Source organism: Zeus faber (genome assembly GCF_960531495.2).
Source record: "Zeus faber genome assembly, chromosome: 8".
In the NCBI taxonomy this organism is placed as follows: domain Eukaryota; kingdom Metazoa; phylum Chordata; class Actinopteri; order Zeiformes; family Zeidae; genus Zeus; species Zeus faber.
Window position 1 is genome coordinate 12,271,372 of NC_137195.1, and position 15,174 is coordinate 12,286,545.

Below are 15,174 nucleotides of genomic sequence, written 5' to 3' on the forward strand. Positions count from 1 at the left end.
GGATCCTCTGACTATGATACCTGCTGAAGAATTACATTTTTTTTACCCTGGGAATTCATATTCGGACTTACAGTGAACATGGCTGTTTATCTACTTTGAAGTCAATTCATAATTGTATGTACTGACAATGAGGATCCAGAATGTTCATCCCTGGACACCGTGTGTCTTCGGGGATGAGGATGAAAGGGTTTTTCGAGGAACGGGGCCATGACACACTTCCAAACATGGTCTGGTCGTCCATCACACCAGTTGTCCTGCTCTTCGTTCTTTCCTTTTTGTTTCTCCTTGTGTCTCAACCTTGTGACCTGTGGCCAGACGTGTGTGTGTGTGTGTGTGTGCGCACAGGTGAAGAAGGAGCAGAGACATAAACACCGTAGAGCCTTGATGTTGAGTTTGACTTTATGAGGCTGTAACTCAGTTCAGTCCACTTTCTCTCTCTCTCTCTCTCTCTCTTTCGCTCTCTCTCTTTCTGTAGCTTTAACTTTTAGCCATTCAACACCTTCCCCTTGGATCAGGCTGAAGCAGGATGACTCACTACGTAGTGCACAACACACACACACACACACACACACACACACACACGCACACGCACACACATCTCACAGATGCTGCACATGGATGGAATGTGCGCACGAGGCCTTGCTTAGTGAAAACGTTCCCCTGCCGTCCGCCGCACATGTAACAGCCACACTCTGCTGTCACATGGACGGAATGTGTGGCTTTTTCTTTACCAAAGAGAATGTGTGTGTGTGTGTGTGTGTGTGTGTGTGTGTGTGCGTGCGTGCGCGTCTGTCAGTCCCTTTGTGCGGCACAAAAGCCCACAATCTTGCCGTCCTCCTCCTTGAGCCGAGCCGCCATTCACTCGCTCGTCGATGACTCAGAGGCTGCGCTGGCCTTGAAAGGAAGAACGCACGGAGCGCTGCTTGGGCTCGCCAATTAACTTTCAGTCACAAATCAGAATAGAACATCTGTTTGAATAGAGTGTTTCCACGCCTTAGCACGTACAGAGATACACGCGCGCGCGCACACACACACACACACACATGCAAAATGATAGATTTCACATGTTTTTCTTTCCCATCTCCTTTATTGAGACATGTAGAATCACTATCAAGTTTTGTTTTTTTTACTTTATGACGGACAGCACCGGTAATTGGATCATTTTCTGTAACTATTCATGCACAGCACAATACTTTGGATGGTTAAGACAAGTTTTTGTTTTTTTTAACATTGCGGGGTAATTCTAGCCGGCCTCCAGTGAACAGCGCGTCTCGAATCATTAGACGAATAAAAACACAAGACGACAGTAACCAGGAAGACAAAAAACCTGTTACCTACTACTGGCAGGAAACAATGGCAGAGACAAATCTAATAAATTATGCACGCTTAGCTGCATTATTGCGTGATTACACTGAACCCAAGAACTACAGTAAAGCTAGGAGACGACGTGTTTAAAAAAATAAAAGTTACAAATAAAAGCTGAGGAATAAAAGTAATAAAAAAACACTTGTGTCCTGTCATGAGCTGAAACATGAGTGTACACGTGTGTGTGTGTGTGTGTGTGTGTGTGTGTGTGTGTGTGTGTGTGTGTGTGTGTGTGTGTGTGTGTGTGTGATTATGTGTATGTGTATGTGTATGTGTGTGTGTGTGTGTGTGTGTGTGTGTGTGTGTGTGTGTGTGTGTGTGTGTGTGAGCATCCGTGTGTGTGTGTGTGTGTTTCCGTGTGAGCAGAGTTAGTACAACATGAGTAGAGTTAGTACAGCATGCCGTCCGCATCGCCCTCTCCTTCCACAGCTTTCTTTTCTTTGTCCTTCTTTATGCGATGGACCACGATGATGAACACAAGAACTGTGGAGAGAAGAGACATGGGACAGCGGTGAGCCACGAACACAGCAAAAATAAACTGTTCAGTCAACAGCCATAGCTTAAAGATTTTGAGATGACGTCACTGTCGAAATATATTAAAATCAGAGTCCCGCTCAAGGCACTTCTTGAATTCAAACGGCAATTTGCATCGAAAAGACTCCCGTAGTTATAGAGTCCCTTGTGGTTTTCCCCTCAACACGGTTTCCAGAGAGCAGGGTCAGCGACAACACAACAACCTCCCTGGAGCTGGAAGAAATTCTGCGTCTTGCTCAAGGGCACTGCAACAGGGACAATATCCAGACTCCAAGTCTCCTCCAACCCCCTGTCTCGACCATTACCGCAGCCATTGGAACTAACTCCCGCAGTTTAAAGCCTTCCACTGAGTGGAAGTCAATGGAAAAAGAAGAAACTTCTGAGTGGAAATACAAAGTAGGATCTAAACAGCCAAGCACAGCAAGCCTCCAGCCCGTTGCCCAAATTTAGAGAGCTCTGGCTTTTTGTTTGGCTCTGGCCAAAACAACGGCAAGCATAAATGCTTACTGCGAAACAGTGTAAGGGGATACTACCTAGTCCAACAAACTAGCATGTGAACAATTTTACTATGTCTGAAACCATACAGTACTATATATCCAATAGTATGTTTGTATGAAAAGTACCAGGATGACATACAGCATCCAGTGCAAATGCTGGCAAGAGTAGCCCACAATGCATTGTGAGGCCAAGCATGCCTGTAAAATGTTCTCAGCAGAGTCATCATCGCCCCCCAGAGTTTGCAATTTGGGACCGTCATCTCTTCAGAAACCCGTGGATGACTTCACAGACATTTCATCCGTGTGTTTTTTTGGTTTTTTTTACAGCCTGCATGCGTGTGACCTGACCGGACCACCAGCACAGATACAGATGTCTTCGTATGACGAGTTCAGTGAGCTTGTTTGGGTGACGCATTCGAGAAAGATCCTCACACTCACCGACAAACCCCATGGTTCCTCCCAAGATTCCTATGGTGGTTCCCATCCCGTACTTGAAGGAACGCTCTTCTGGCGCCGTGTAGCAGTAGCCAAGCTCCGTGCAGTTACATACTCTCACTGAGGTGGAAGGAATAGAGAGAATCACACACATACACCGATCAGCCACAACATTAAAACCACTGGCAGGTAAAGTGAATAACATTGCTCATCTTGTTGCAAGCAGGAAAAATGGTCAAGCGCTAAGGATCTGAGCCACTTTGACAAGGGCCATATTGTGATGGCGAGATGACCGGGTCAGAGCATCTCCAAAACAGGAGGTCTTGTGGGGTGTTCCTGGTATGCAGTGGTTAGTACCTACCAAAAGTGGTCCAAAGAAGGACAGCCGGTGACAGGCTTATAAATGTGTATGTAGCACACATAAATGTGTATGTGTAGCACACATTACTGAAAAAGTTAATGCTGCTAATGCTGCTATCTTCTACATCATGTGGATGGGCGGGGTCAGGGTCCGATCCGATCGAGCATCTGAGGGATGTGCTGGAACAACAAGCCCGATCCATGGAGACCCCACCTCGCAACTTACAGGACTTAAAGGATCTGCTGCTAACGTCTTGGTGCCAGACACCACAGGAGACCTTCAGAGGTCTTGTGCTTGACGGGTCAGAGCTGTTTTGGCGGCATGGGGGGGGGGCTACACAATATTAGTGGTTATTATAGGTGGTTTTAATGTTGTGGCTGATTGGTGTATATCCAATCAATCTGGGTTATGAGGGATATACTGTACTATATTGCTCGTTTTTATTTTTACTTGTAACTAAATGCTCACCCTGGAAATTGTGTGTGACACCCATGCCCGCGTTGTCCTTGATGTTGATGGGAATCATAAAGGTTTTGTCCTCGGTTGGAGTTTTCTTCAGCCTCAGTCTGGCTGACGTGGCTGTGGGGCAAAAGAAAGACAAGCGCAAATTAGTAGAATTATCCAGGCGAACAACGGCTGCCTTCGACACTAATACCGCCCAATCAGCAGCAGCAGCGCACCGTCCACCGCCTGCAGGTCCCAGTTCGGGGACTTCTTGCCGTGGGCGAGGGAGAAGGTGAAGGGCTGGGAGAAGGGAACGCTGTCGGCGTCCTGGGCTCGGATCACCACGGGCCGCGGGGACTTGGCGCAGACGAACGCCTGTGACTCGGTCAGCTTGGGGATGTTGTCGTTCACGTCCAACAGCCTCACAGAGACCACGCGGTGAGCAGACTTCTCCGGGTTGGCTGGATAGATATATAGAGAAATAGAAAGATATGTACTTTATTCATCTGTGAATTTGCTCACATAAGCAGCTCATAAATGGACAATAAGAATATGGTGATAAGAAAAAAAATGAAATATGCAATGAGAATTAGCTGAAAAATTGGAATTATACAATAATAGTATATTAGTAAATATACAAGAAACCTAAAACTTAACAATGAATCAAAAAAATAAAGAAAAAAACCCAATAAAAATATATAGATAGATAGATAGATAGAAACGTAATTCATCTGTGAAATTGCTCACATAAGCAGCTTATAAATAGGCAATAAGAATAGAGAATTAGCTGAAAAATTGAAAATATACAATATTAATATTTGTTAAATATACAAGAAACCTAAAAATAGCAATAGCAATAGAGCAATAAATCAAAAAAATACAATAATAACACCATTAACAATAATACTACTTCTAATAATAATGCATTCATTCTGCAAAGCTGTTGCATTACTTTACACATTTTAGTGCTCATGCCGTAGCTGCTCACGCACCTAGAACTACACCAAATCTTAAACTCCATGGCCACCGCCTCGGTCCTGTAACCCGCACAGTTTGTCGGAAGCGGCAGCCGGTCGTACAGTCAGTGCTCAGTCAGTGCTCACCCTTCTCGAAGGCGGTGACGGTGAGTTCCAAGACCTCCGCCGTCTCTCTGTCCAGCTTGGCTTTGGTCTTGATTTCTCCTGTGGCCGCATCGATGGTCAGCCAGCCACGTGCATCTCCCTCCATCTTGAAACTGGGGTGGGGGGGGGACACACACAGAATTGCAGAGCTGCTCAAGTCGAAGAGACTCCTGAAAAGACGTACGGCGGTGTGGCTTGCGTCAAACGAGCAAGCGGTGGTCAGCTCGTAGTCGTATCAAAAAGCCGTATCGTTCTCGTACACTATCTCTTTTCCCTCGGGGTCCTTGGCCTCCACCGTCAGCAAGGCCGCTCCCACGCTGGTGTTTTCGGGTACGGAGACGTCGAGGATATCGAGGACGAACTCCGGCGGTTCGTCCACGTCCGTGACGGTGACGATGGCGGAGGCCGAGGAGCGGCTGTCGTACTCGAGACCCTTCATCAGGGGCTCGGGATTACGGGCGTCGATCCGCAGGCGGTGGGAGGCAGACGCCTCGAAGTCCAGCGGCTATTGGGAGAGGAGCGGAGACGTGAGGGAAGGATTCACAGCCGTTCCGTATCCAATGCGCGGTTCATTTCACTCTTCTCTGTAGCTCCGACTACTTTACCATCTGCCAACTAACTTGGCTTTTTATCTCCGGTATGATTGACTGCAATTTATATCTCTTTTGATTTTGTTTGCTTTTCGTGTTTAACGTGTGTTCCTACCTTGACCACCACCAGCCTGCCCTCGCCGTTGCCATCGGTTTCCATTGCAAAGATTTCGTCCTCGTTTCCAGCGGAGATGTGGAACTCGATGCGAGAGCTGCCGCTGCCGAGTTCGTCGGCGTCGGACGCTCGCACCGTCAGCACAGTGTGTCCCAGCGGAGTGTCCTCAGCGATGGAGTGGTCTCCATACTACACAAACAGATGCGCGAACTGAGACTTATATTTAAAGCTCAGCGGCATGAAAGAAAAATACTGGGTTGCGAGATACTGTTTCCCACGGCAGTCAGACATATTGACCCTTTTTTAAACTGTTTTGATAAAAGCCTCCCCATATCTCCAGGAGGGACTCCCTCCCACCACTCAACTGGGTGTGGGTATTTGATGGACATTGGACACAACTATCGGGAGGTTCTGCGAAGGACGTTCTGTGTTTGATTTATTTTCAAAGGGAAAAAAACCTCAAGGTACTCACGTCGTTCTTCTCGAATAACGGCAGCTCATTGTTGACATCAATCACCTTTATGAGGACCTTGCACTGCGTGCTGAACCCTGTCGGTCACAGAACACGAGGGTTTGCAGTTTCACAGACGTGTGTGTGTGTGTGTGTGTTGTGTGTGTGTGTGTCTCTTTTAAGGAATGTTCCAACGTGTGCCATGACCTGCGTGTTTTCGATGTGCTACCTGGGTCGCTGACTTTGAAAGTGAGGTGGTACTCGGTGGCGGCCCTCCTCTGGAGAATCTGCTTCGATTGGACGTGTCCGGAAACGGCGTCGACGGAGAAGGCGTCGGTGGGCGGGTCACTGGACAGGATGGTGTAGGTCAGCAAGGCGTTGCTCGTGCCGATTTCGTCAGCATCGTGGACCAATAACTGTCCGACCGGGCTTCCTGGAAAGTGAGTCGAGTCAAAGTTTGCTGTTTGGCTCTATATCTCCGTTCATTTCTCAAGGAAAAATTCTCCAGGACAGCTGGCAGAGGTGGTCAAATCCGGGTTCAGAAAGTTTAATTCCACTCTGCGATGTGGATTTGCATCAATCCAGGTCCAACTTATGAGTTGAATCAGGTGGATCAGTCCATTGCTGGAGAAAAATCATGACAGGACTTTTACTTTCTGGACTTGGAACCGTCCACCTCTGGTAGCTAGGCAGGGACATACACAGACATCTTACCGACGGGCTCGTTCTCCTGGACCTCAAACATACTCTCCTCCATCTCACATTCTGGTGCATTGTCGTTAATGTCCTCCACCAGCACTTGAATCTCCATGGGTGGCTCCACCTCGTTGCCATGGTGATCTTCGGCCAACACCACCAGGATGTACTGAGACAGAAGCGCCACGTGGGTTTTAGCAAAAACAAAGGTCCTGGGGCAATTCACCATCACATACAGTAGATTGGTGTGTGTGTGTGTGTGTGTGTGTGTGCGTGTGTGTGTTGTTCACCATGTCCTTCTCTTCTCTGTCCAGCTCCTCCATCAGCTCAATCTCCCCTTCCACCGTGATCCTGAAGGGGAACTTGATCTCCCTCTCCTTCTGCAGCAGCCTGTAGATGGCGTCCGGCTCGTTGGACCGGACCTGGGATCAGAGCGGAGGACGCAGGGGATGATGGAAATGGCGGGTCACTTCACGAAGCACACAACACAAAGTGTCTATGTGCTTCCACACGCACCTTAGTGAGGGCCATGGGGTATTGGCCAGACAAGTGTTCCTTCACACTGATCATTCCGGGGCTGACCCACAGGTTCGGCTGCACCACCACGTTCACCCTGGTGGTGTCGGTCAGAGCGATTTCCGACTCCCCGCCCAGGTCCTGCACACGGACGAGGAGGGTGAAGTCCGGGTCATCCAGGGGGTCCATGCTCCGTCTCCTTGTCTCTGACACCACCAAACACAGACATAGAGGGCTCCATTTATAGCTCTTCAATACCAGCCACCAGGTGGCAAGCATCATGACGATAGATGATGATTACTAAAAATGAATTAATTTAAGATGAGAAAGAAACCACATGATGTACAGAGGTCCGTTGTGGGAGAATTGTTGAGAGTTTTTGAGTCATTTTTTGTGGAAGCTCTTTGAATGTGGAAGTCTACAACTTGTGGGGTGGCCCCACATGTCCCCTTTTCAACGCAGGGTCAGTGGGGTTTTTGACCATGCGCTCCAACTAAATTCACCGCAACAAATCGCAGTTAATCGCCCCAAATTTTTTTTTTAATCATTCTCTCTGTTTCCCTTTCCATCCAAACACTATTCCTCTCTCGTTTCAAGTCACATGCTGCAGCTTTAAAGCACAAAAAACAAAAAACAAAAAACAGATGCACACTCATCCCTGGATAACCCAGCCCAAGATTGGGCGTGAACACACACTTTCACACTTACAGAAAGATGTGCATGTACACAAGTCCCTGGATAACTACACACACACACAGACACACACATACACACACCTCTCTCCAGGCAGTTGTAGAAGGGGTTCTCTTCGTGGGGGATGTCCTGTTTCGGCATGCAGTATTTATCAAACATGGTCTTCATATTATCACCGCTGTGGTCCTCTCCTTGGCCATACTGTAAACCCACTCTGGCCTTCAGCATCAGCTGGCCTGGAAACGAACAAAAACAAATAGTGCCAGCATCATAAATCACGCCTTGGTAACAACTTACATCAAATGATTTTCTCTGTGCATCTGAAAGAACAATATTTCTTCCTTTAAAAAGATGGGTATTTTTCTCAAAGCTCAGAGACTACCTACTGTATACACACGCACACACGCACACACACACACACACACACACACACACACACACACACACACACACACACACATACAAACTTACAAACACAAGCAATCAGTGATCACCATCACGCGACATATTTACTCAATCTGCAACCAATCATGATCATCTGGAGCAGAGGAGCTGAGCTGTTTAATCTTGGTTTACAGGGGCACTTTACTGTCAGATTACAGTCAGAGATCGACAGATTATAGACTTTCCCACAGACGGGCGCCTCTTGATGTGCAGGTCTGTCTGGGTATGAGTGCGTACCAAGTGTTTATTAGTTACCTTCCTCCGTGGTGGAGATCTCCCCTGTGACCGGGTCGATCTGAAAGAAGAGCTTTTTCTGTTTTGGGATCTGGCCGATGAGGCTGTATCTCAGGAGAGCGTTGGGAGACTCGGGGGGATCTTGGTCGGATGCAAACACTTGGGCAAACGGGACACCTGAAACAACAGAGTCACGCTTAGATGTGGATAAAGGTCATGGGGTGGATTGTACAGGTTGGAAACCAATGATACATGAACCTTTCATACCTAAAGTATAGTATATACCATAATGAAGACAGACATACATTCACATGTAAAAAACATGAACACACACACACACACACACACACACACACACACACACACACACACAGACACACACACACACACACACACACACACACACTCTCACACACCTGCGGCATTATTCTCCCTGACCATTGCTGAATACTCGGTCTGGTTGAAGATAGGAGGGTGGTTGTTGACGTCCAACACGTTGATGGTCACAATCACTGGGCCATCCACCACACTATCGCCTGCTAATGCCTCCACCTGATGTGGACAAATAAATAATAACAAACCTTCATTTATATCGCACCTTAGAAACAGGGATTAGAATGATTAAAAATGAATAAATCAATCATGGGCAAATAAAGACAAATATCATACTATATGCCATTCACACCATGCAATTCATAATATGCAATCAAACTTAAGAAAACACAGGAATTGAGAAGAAATAAGAACAATAAAGGCCTCCAGAATATATTCAAAAGGCTTTTAACCACATATGTTGACTTAGTTTGGGGCCCAAGAACGTGGTGTGTTCAGACAGAACCTTTCACTGCAGTCGTGCAGGATGACCAGTCCGCTGTTGCCTTGAGGTTGTGTGTCACCACCATGACGATAGTATGATATGCAATTAAAGTGGTGGATATTATAGGAAGCACAGGAAGCATTTATAGGGTGAAGTAGCCGGGGTGGAGGACTAGTCGCAAAGTGGCAAGCCAAGGCTGCTGAAGCATAACTAGCAGCAGAAGATTTTAAAATGTTCTGTTTCTCAAACAAGTAGACACCGCAAAATGCCCCAAAAAAAGTAAAAAAAAAAAAAAAATGTAAATTTACCCCAATGACATAATGAGTATCTTCGGATGAATCGAGAGGCTTTTGCAAGTAGAGCCATCCGTCATCTGAGATCATGAACATATCGCCGTCTTCTCCATTCAGCCTGAAGCCGCTGACACCTGCATGAGATGGTTGGAACTTTGGAGAGGGCGAGAGAGAGAGAGCGAGAGAGAGAGAGAGAGAGAGAGAGAGAGAGAGAGAGAGAGAGAGAGTAGAATTATGAATACACGGTGGGTTTGCATCACACAACCAACACGGAGGGGCGAGTCTGGACGCTACCTGGAAGATGGGGTAGGGCACCGGTGTCTGCTCGGGGACGTCTAGACTTTTATTTTCCAGCGGGCCCTTCCTGTCCTCCAGCCCCCTCCCAGAAACCTGTCAGGAGCGAGATGAAGAGGTCAACGTGCGTCCGGGGTGAGTGCTGCCAGTCTCCCCTCTCATTCTTGAAGGAAAGCTGTTATTCATTGAACCGCGATGAGCGTCCGGCCGGCGTACCAACACCACGATACAGGACGAGGGGGCAAAGTCTACAAGGACATCCACTCACAATGTTTCCACATAAGTCTGTTGAATTCAAGGGCCCGATCACACCTTACAGTTAACCTGGGTCACCCTTCAATAAATTACCCGGGGGCCTTGAAGACGCAGGGTTCAAAGTCATGATTTGTCTGTGTGCTGTATCCACGTGCTCCGGATGCCCTTCAAAAGCACATTCCCCTCATTCCCCCCATTGCAACACGGAGCGTGTTGCAATATTATGAATAAAACAAACAAAAAAAACAAAAAACGAAACCACAGTGAATATTTAACACTCGGCGCAGTAGCTCAGCGTGTTGAAGGATATTTACTGTGAAAGTGGTTGCATAACGCGGGGGGGGGGGACAGCGGGAGTTGGTGGTGCCGTGTACTCACAATGCTGAGCAGCAGCGAGAGAAGCAGCAGATGCAGTGTGGGTGTCATGATGCCACTCTGAGAAGGGAAGGGAGAATGAAGGGGAGGAAGAGGAGGAGAAGTTAAGGAAGGTGTTTTTAATGGCGAGAAAGGACAAAGATTATGTCACATTGCTGTTCAGCTACAGTTAAATGTACTTATGTTGCAAACGGTATTGGACCGTTTTGGTTTGAGTTTTGTTAAGTGGGCTCGCGTCTTCCACTACTCTACTCCAGCTGTTGCTTTACCTGCGGAGCGCAGACACTCACACCTCAGTCCTTCACAAAAAAAAACGGTGGTATCACTCCACTATCTGGGATGATTTCATACAAGCTGTCCGCCTCTATTTCAGACTTTGAGCTCAGGGGGGCGTCTTACAGAGCTCCACCCACACCAGCCACCCCGAGCACCGACACAAGATACGGAGAAACTGAAAGTCGGAGCTTTATCGAGCTTTCTGAGTCTGCGGGGAATCGAACGTCACCTTTGAAAGGTGTGGCTTCCTGTCAATGACAGGAAGGACACTATGGGCATCCGAGTGACTCAGGTATTTAAAGGTCGGTTTCAGGTGTGGAACTGCCATGACCTCCCTGTGATCTGTGTGTGTGTGTGTGTGTGTGTGTGTGTGTGTGCATGTGTGTGTACGTGTGTGGGGGCATAACCCCATGAAATGAGCGATCGTGTATGTCGCGTCCCAGTCGATCAGTGAGTGCCACTATTTTCCAACTGAACATCTTTCAATGGAAGGGAAAATGGCTTAGCTTGTCTCCCAGGCAGTTTCACAAGACTCTTCAATGTTCTCTTCAGCATGTTCCACTTGACAGACGTTCTCACCAAACAAAATCCCGAATCAGTTTTGTTTTAACTTTAACACGGCGAGAGGACTTGTAAATATTTAACCTGGATTCCAGTACAAATAAGACCACCTCCTATGACTCCTTCATAAAACGTTACATTTAGGGAGCATATGATGATCGACATAGGAATAATGTTTCCCTTGTTCATGGCTCTTCAATATTATGTCACCTGGACAGTTTGAGATCCTTGAAGGCTCGGCCAGAGAGAAGGGCGAAGGGAGCGCCACAGAAAAGTGAAGGTGACATTGAGTCCATGGTGTAGGACAGCACCACAGATGAAGAAGATCACTACCAAACAACGCATAAACTTGATTCAAAACAATATAAATTAAGTTGGCTGAAGGATTTTACTTATACTAAAACTATGGGTTAGGATCAGCACTTATGAAAACGAAGTGTGCGTGAAATCAGAAATGAATGGACAGCCTCGTTTTGGGGCCTACCAATTTGGCTACGAGTGAATGACCTTTACTAGTCGAGATGTTAGTTTTTGAATAGGACAAAAACATATCAAACTGTGTCCAATTCTGCACACGCAACCTCACACTGCGATCCCTTGGAGAAACAACGCCGAGACTGGACGATCCAGAACACGCCGAGCCCTGGTCAAAGTCAAGTCAAGATCACAACACAGTCCCCACATCCGGCGCCCTAAGAGTCTTTCCAAAAAACAAAGGCCTTCCGACATCTTTCTCATGCACTTTTTATGACATCCTCAGAGATGAAGAAGTTGTCCCAAATAACACTGAAATATTTCAAAGCGGGAAGCCTTAAGAAGACGTACCTTTGCCGGCGGGGATCTCGAGTCACTCCGGCTTCTTTGGGTGGATTTCTGCAGCTCAGTCCCAGTGCTGGTCAAACAGTAACTCAAGTGTTAGGCAGCAATACTTTATTGGACCTAATGATTGTCTAATCACCTTGTCCCATGGCCCGGCCCCAGCCAATGGGGAAGCAGCTGACAAAGAGAAACGGGGAAAGAGATAGGAAAGAGAGAACAATGATATAATGGAATAATTTTCATAAAGGTAGCCCAAAAGGCAAAGCAGAGGTGTGAATATCGCTCCATAATATCTGGAATCACTGCACAAGGATAGTAAAATGTTCCTTATCATCTGAATACTTCCACATTATTTCTTCGCAGATGTCTCAGAATAGGAAAAAAAAAATTAAATAAAAATAAAAAATCTGCATCTGTATCATCAACTATTATTAAAAACGTTGTTCATCAGATTTGACCGTCCATTAAAAATGTCAAAATAAATGTCAAGAACTGAATGGTTGAAAACAGACAAAGGGGCTATTCAGTGGACAGTCCCCTTAGACTTTAACCTTTAAACATCTGAAATGTTTCCTGTCTGATTTTCCATTGTGGGGTGTGACTGATAAAGAGCGGCGTGCAGACAATACAGTAAGAGCAGCCAAGAGGGCAGAACAATGACCCAGAAGGGCCAACAATAGGGCGTCCAGGTTTTCCAGCGGGCGCCGGCACGTACGGTGCAATCTTGGAGTGTTGGCTTTAAATTGAGGCCGTGACATTTTCTGGATGTCTTCGCCTCTCTCCGCATCTGAGCCGGACAAAGTTTATTGAAACAAAACAATGGCTCAAAAGCTTAGAATTAGAGCCTCGTGGGAGATCTGATCCGCAACTGGGCAGCTATAAATACCGGTTTGAGCATCTGATCACCCCAAAGGTCCATTTGGAGGTGGTCAGGGATGTGTGTAACAACGTCAGCTTGTGGAGAATCAAGCTGTAAATGAGCCACAGTTGCACCAAACCTGTAGTGAAATCCGGAGTTGACGGTGGGATCACCGGGGAGTATGGTGGAGACATGAGACTTAAATACAGTATATTAGATTTGGTTCCATGTGTCCAGGCGGCCTGCCGATGAAATGATGATCCGCTTTATAAACACCTAGACGCACCTAAACAGGAGACACATACTGCAGTTATAGTCTTTTCGGAGTGATAACTCGATGACAACTCCGCTGATGCCCACGCATCACTCTCGACGACAACATTACACGAGGGCGGGCAGACACAAAGGCAGGCAGACACAAATTTAGCCTCTGAAAGTTCAGCTTTAATGTCACATCCTGACTCATCTCCTATCAGCTCGGTTGCGTAGCTGTCCATGTACATCTCTGTGTGTGTTTTGTGCAAATGCTGAGTCACTCGTGGCTTTATCACGGCTTACGTGGCAGACAAGTGATGGCCTTCAGGGGAAATAAAGTCTCTTTATTCCTTTTTTTTTTGTTTTACGTGTGCTGTTAGCATTCCGGGCGTACAGCACAAAGTATTTGTATGCTATTGCATCTAGGACAGAGTTAGTCTGCAAGTGGAGTTCAAGTTCTCAATCTGCAATGCAACTCTTTATTCATTATTTAATCTTCAAGAACTGCTGCAATAATTCTGTCCTGTGGACACGTAGGATGACAAGAGCACAGCTTTTTGTAGTACAGAACCACCACCAATCCCCCTCTTTGGAGAACTATTTTACCATGTTTGGGTCTATAAATAACTAATCACTACTCCAAGAGGGGGAGAATCACCACGGGTGAGACAATTAAACATAGAACCAAACAACAGGTACACGGAAAAACATAAAGATCTGAGTTAAGTAAGTCCAGGAAAACTGGAACAGCAATTGGTCACGTGGCCTCTTCCTGTCATAGTTATGGTAGTAAATGAGGGAGGAAAGGAGAGGGATGTAGCCAGGAGGGTGTTGGGGGTGTGTTCAAAGCAGGTGTTGGTGGTGTGTGCGTGTGTGTGTGTGACGGGACCGCCAGTATGTGTGTGTGTGTGTGTGTGTGTGTGTGTGTGTGTGTGAGTGTGAGGTGTCCACCGTTGAGTGTACAGGACTTATCCCAATTGGTTCTGATGTATAACGTCAGTATTATGTTGTGGCGCCTCCAATCAGTGGAAAGCCCGCGCTCCACAGCTGCATAGACACCCCACTGCTGCAGCAAAGCCCTGAGCACCCCGCCCCGCAGCCACAGAAGACCCCCCCGGCCCCCAGAGATCCGGATGCCCGCGGAGCAACCCCCACGCCCGTCCCCGAGGAGCATAACCCAGTCCCAGAGAGCACGGGGAGACCCCGCACCCCCCGGGCGCACACACACAACCCACCCCCATGTGCAGGCACAAGATGCAGTCATAGGCGCAGAACCCGGGCCGCGGGCACCAGGCACGGACTGCAGGCCCGGAGCCAGGCCCCGCGCCAACAGACCGACACCCCGCCCAAGTCTCTTTATTCCAACGAAAAATATTTAGGTCAGTCAATCAGTAACAAAATACGGCACATGTCAATCAATACTGGAATTTACAGTATTATCAAGTACCACATACGTAGAATTTAAAGTAAGACAAGAACCAACAATTAAGTCTAGTTAAATGTCATGATTTATCAACAAACAGAGCTCAGCACTTAAATACAAAGTGGCAATGGGTAAAAATAAAAGAGCATAAATAATAAATAAAGGGATAAAGAAATGACTGAACAAGACAAAAATCTTAGGTCTGACGCCTCATTTTCAACGGCGGATGGAACGTCAACAAGTACGAAACTGAGTCGACTCCTGTTTAAAAAGTTTATCAGTAGTTCTCTCTCCATCTTCCATCGGCAGATTCTCCAGTCCATCACAGAGGCTGGCAAATTAGGTTTTAATGTCTAATGTAGACTACACTACAGGGACACGTTTGTAAAAAAATAACAAAAAACAAACAAACAAAAAACACACTCTTACATTCCCAGACAGCAGGGTTTAC

The 15,174-nt window shown here is 46.8% G+C and overlaps 1 protein-coding gene across 1 annotated transcript; it reads right to left on the reverse strand.

Annotated features, from left to right (window-relative positions):
• Positions 1-1,753: 1,753 nt before the first annotated feature.
• On the reverse strand, positions 1,754-10,581 carry cdh17 (cadherin 17, LI cadherin (liver-intestine); the record flags this gene model as incomplete). The annotated part of the gene is made up of 18 exons (XM_080004725.1): positions 1,754-1,848; positions 2,835-2,951; positions 3,661-3,771; positions 3,873-4,097; positions 4,740-4,870; positions 5,018-5,262; positions 5,463-5,651; positions 5,935-6,011; positions 6,143-6,346; positions 6,628-6,778; positions 6,900-7,031; positions 7,126-7,331; positions 7,902-8,054; positions 8,518-8,673; positions 8,913-9,048; positions 9,622-9,740; positions 9,876-9,996; positions 10,534-10,581. 18 exons carry the CDS (start codon positions 10,579-10,581, stop codon positions 1,754-1,756), a joined length of 2,616 nt encoding a protein of 871 aa, XP_079860851.1.
• Between the last annotated feature and the right edge of the window lie 4,593 nt (positions 10,582-15,174).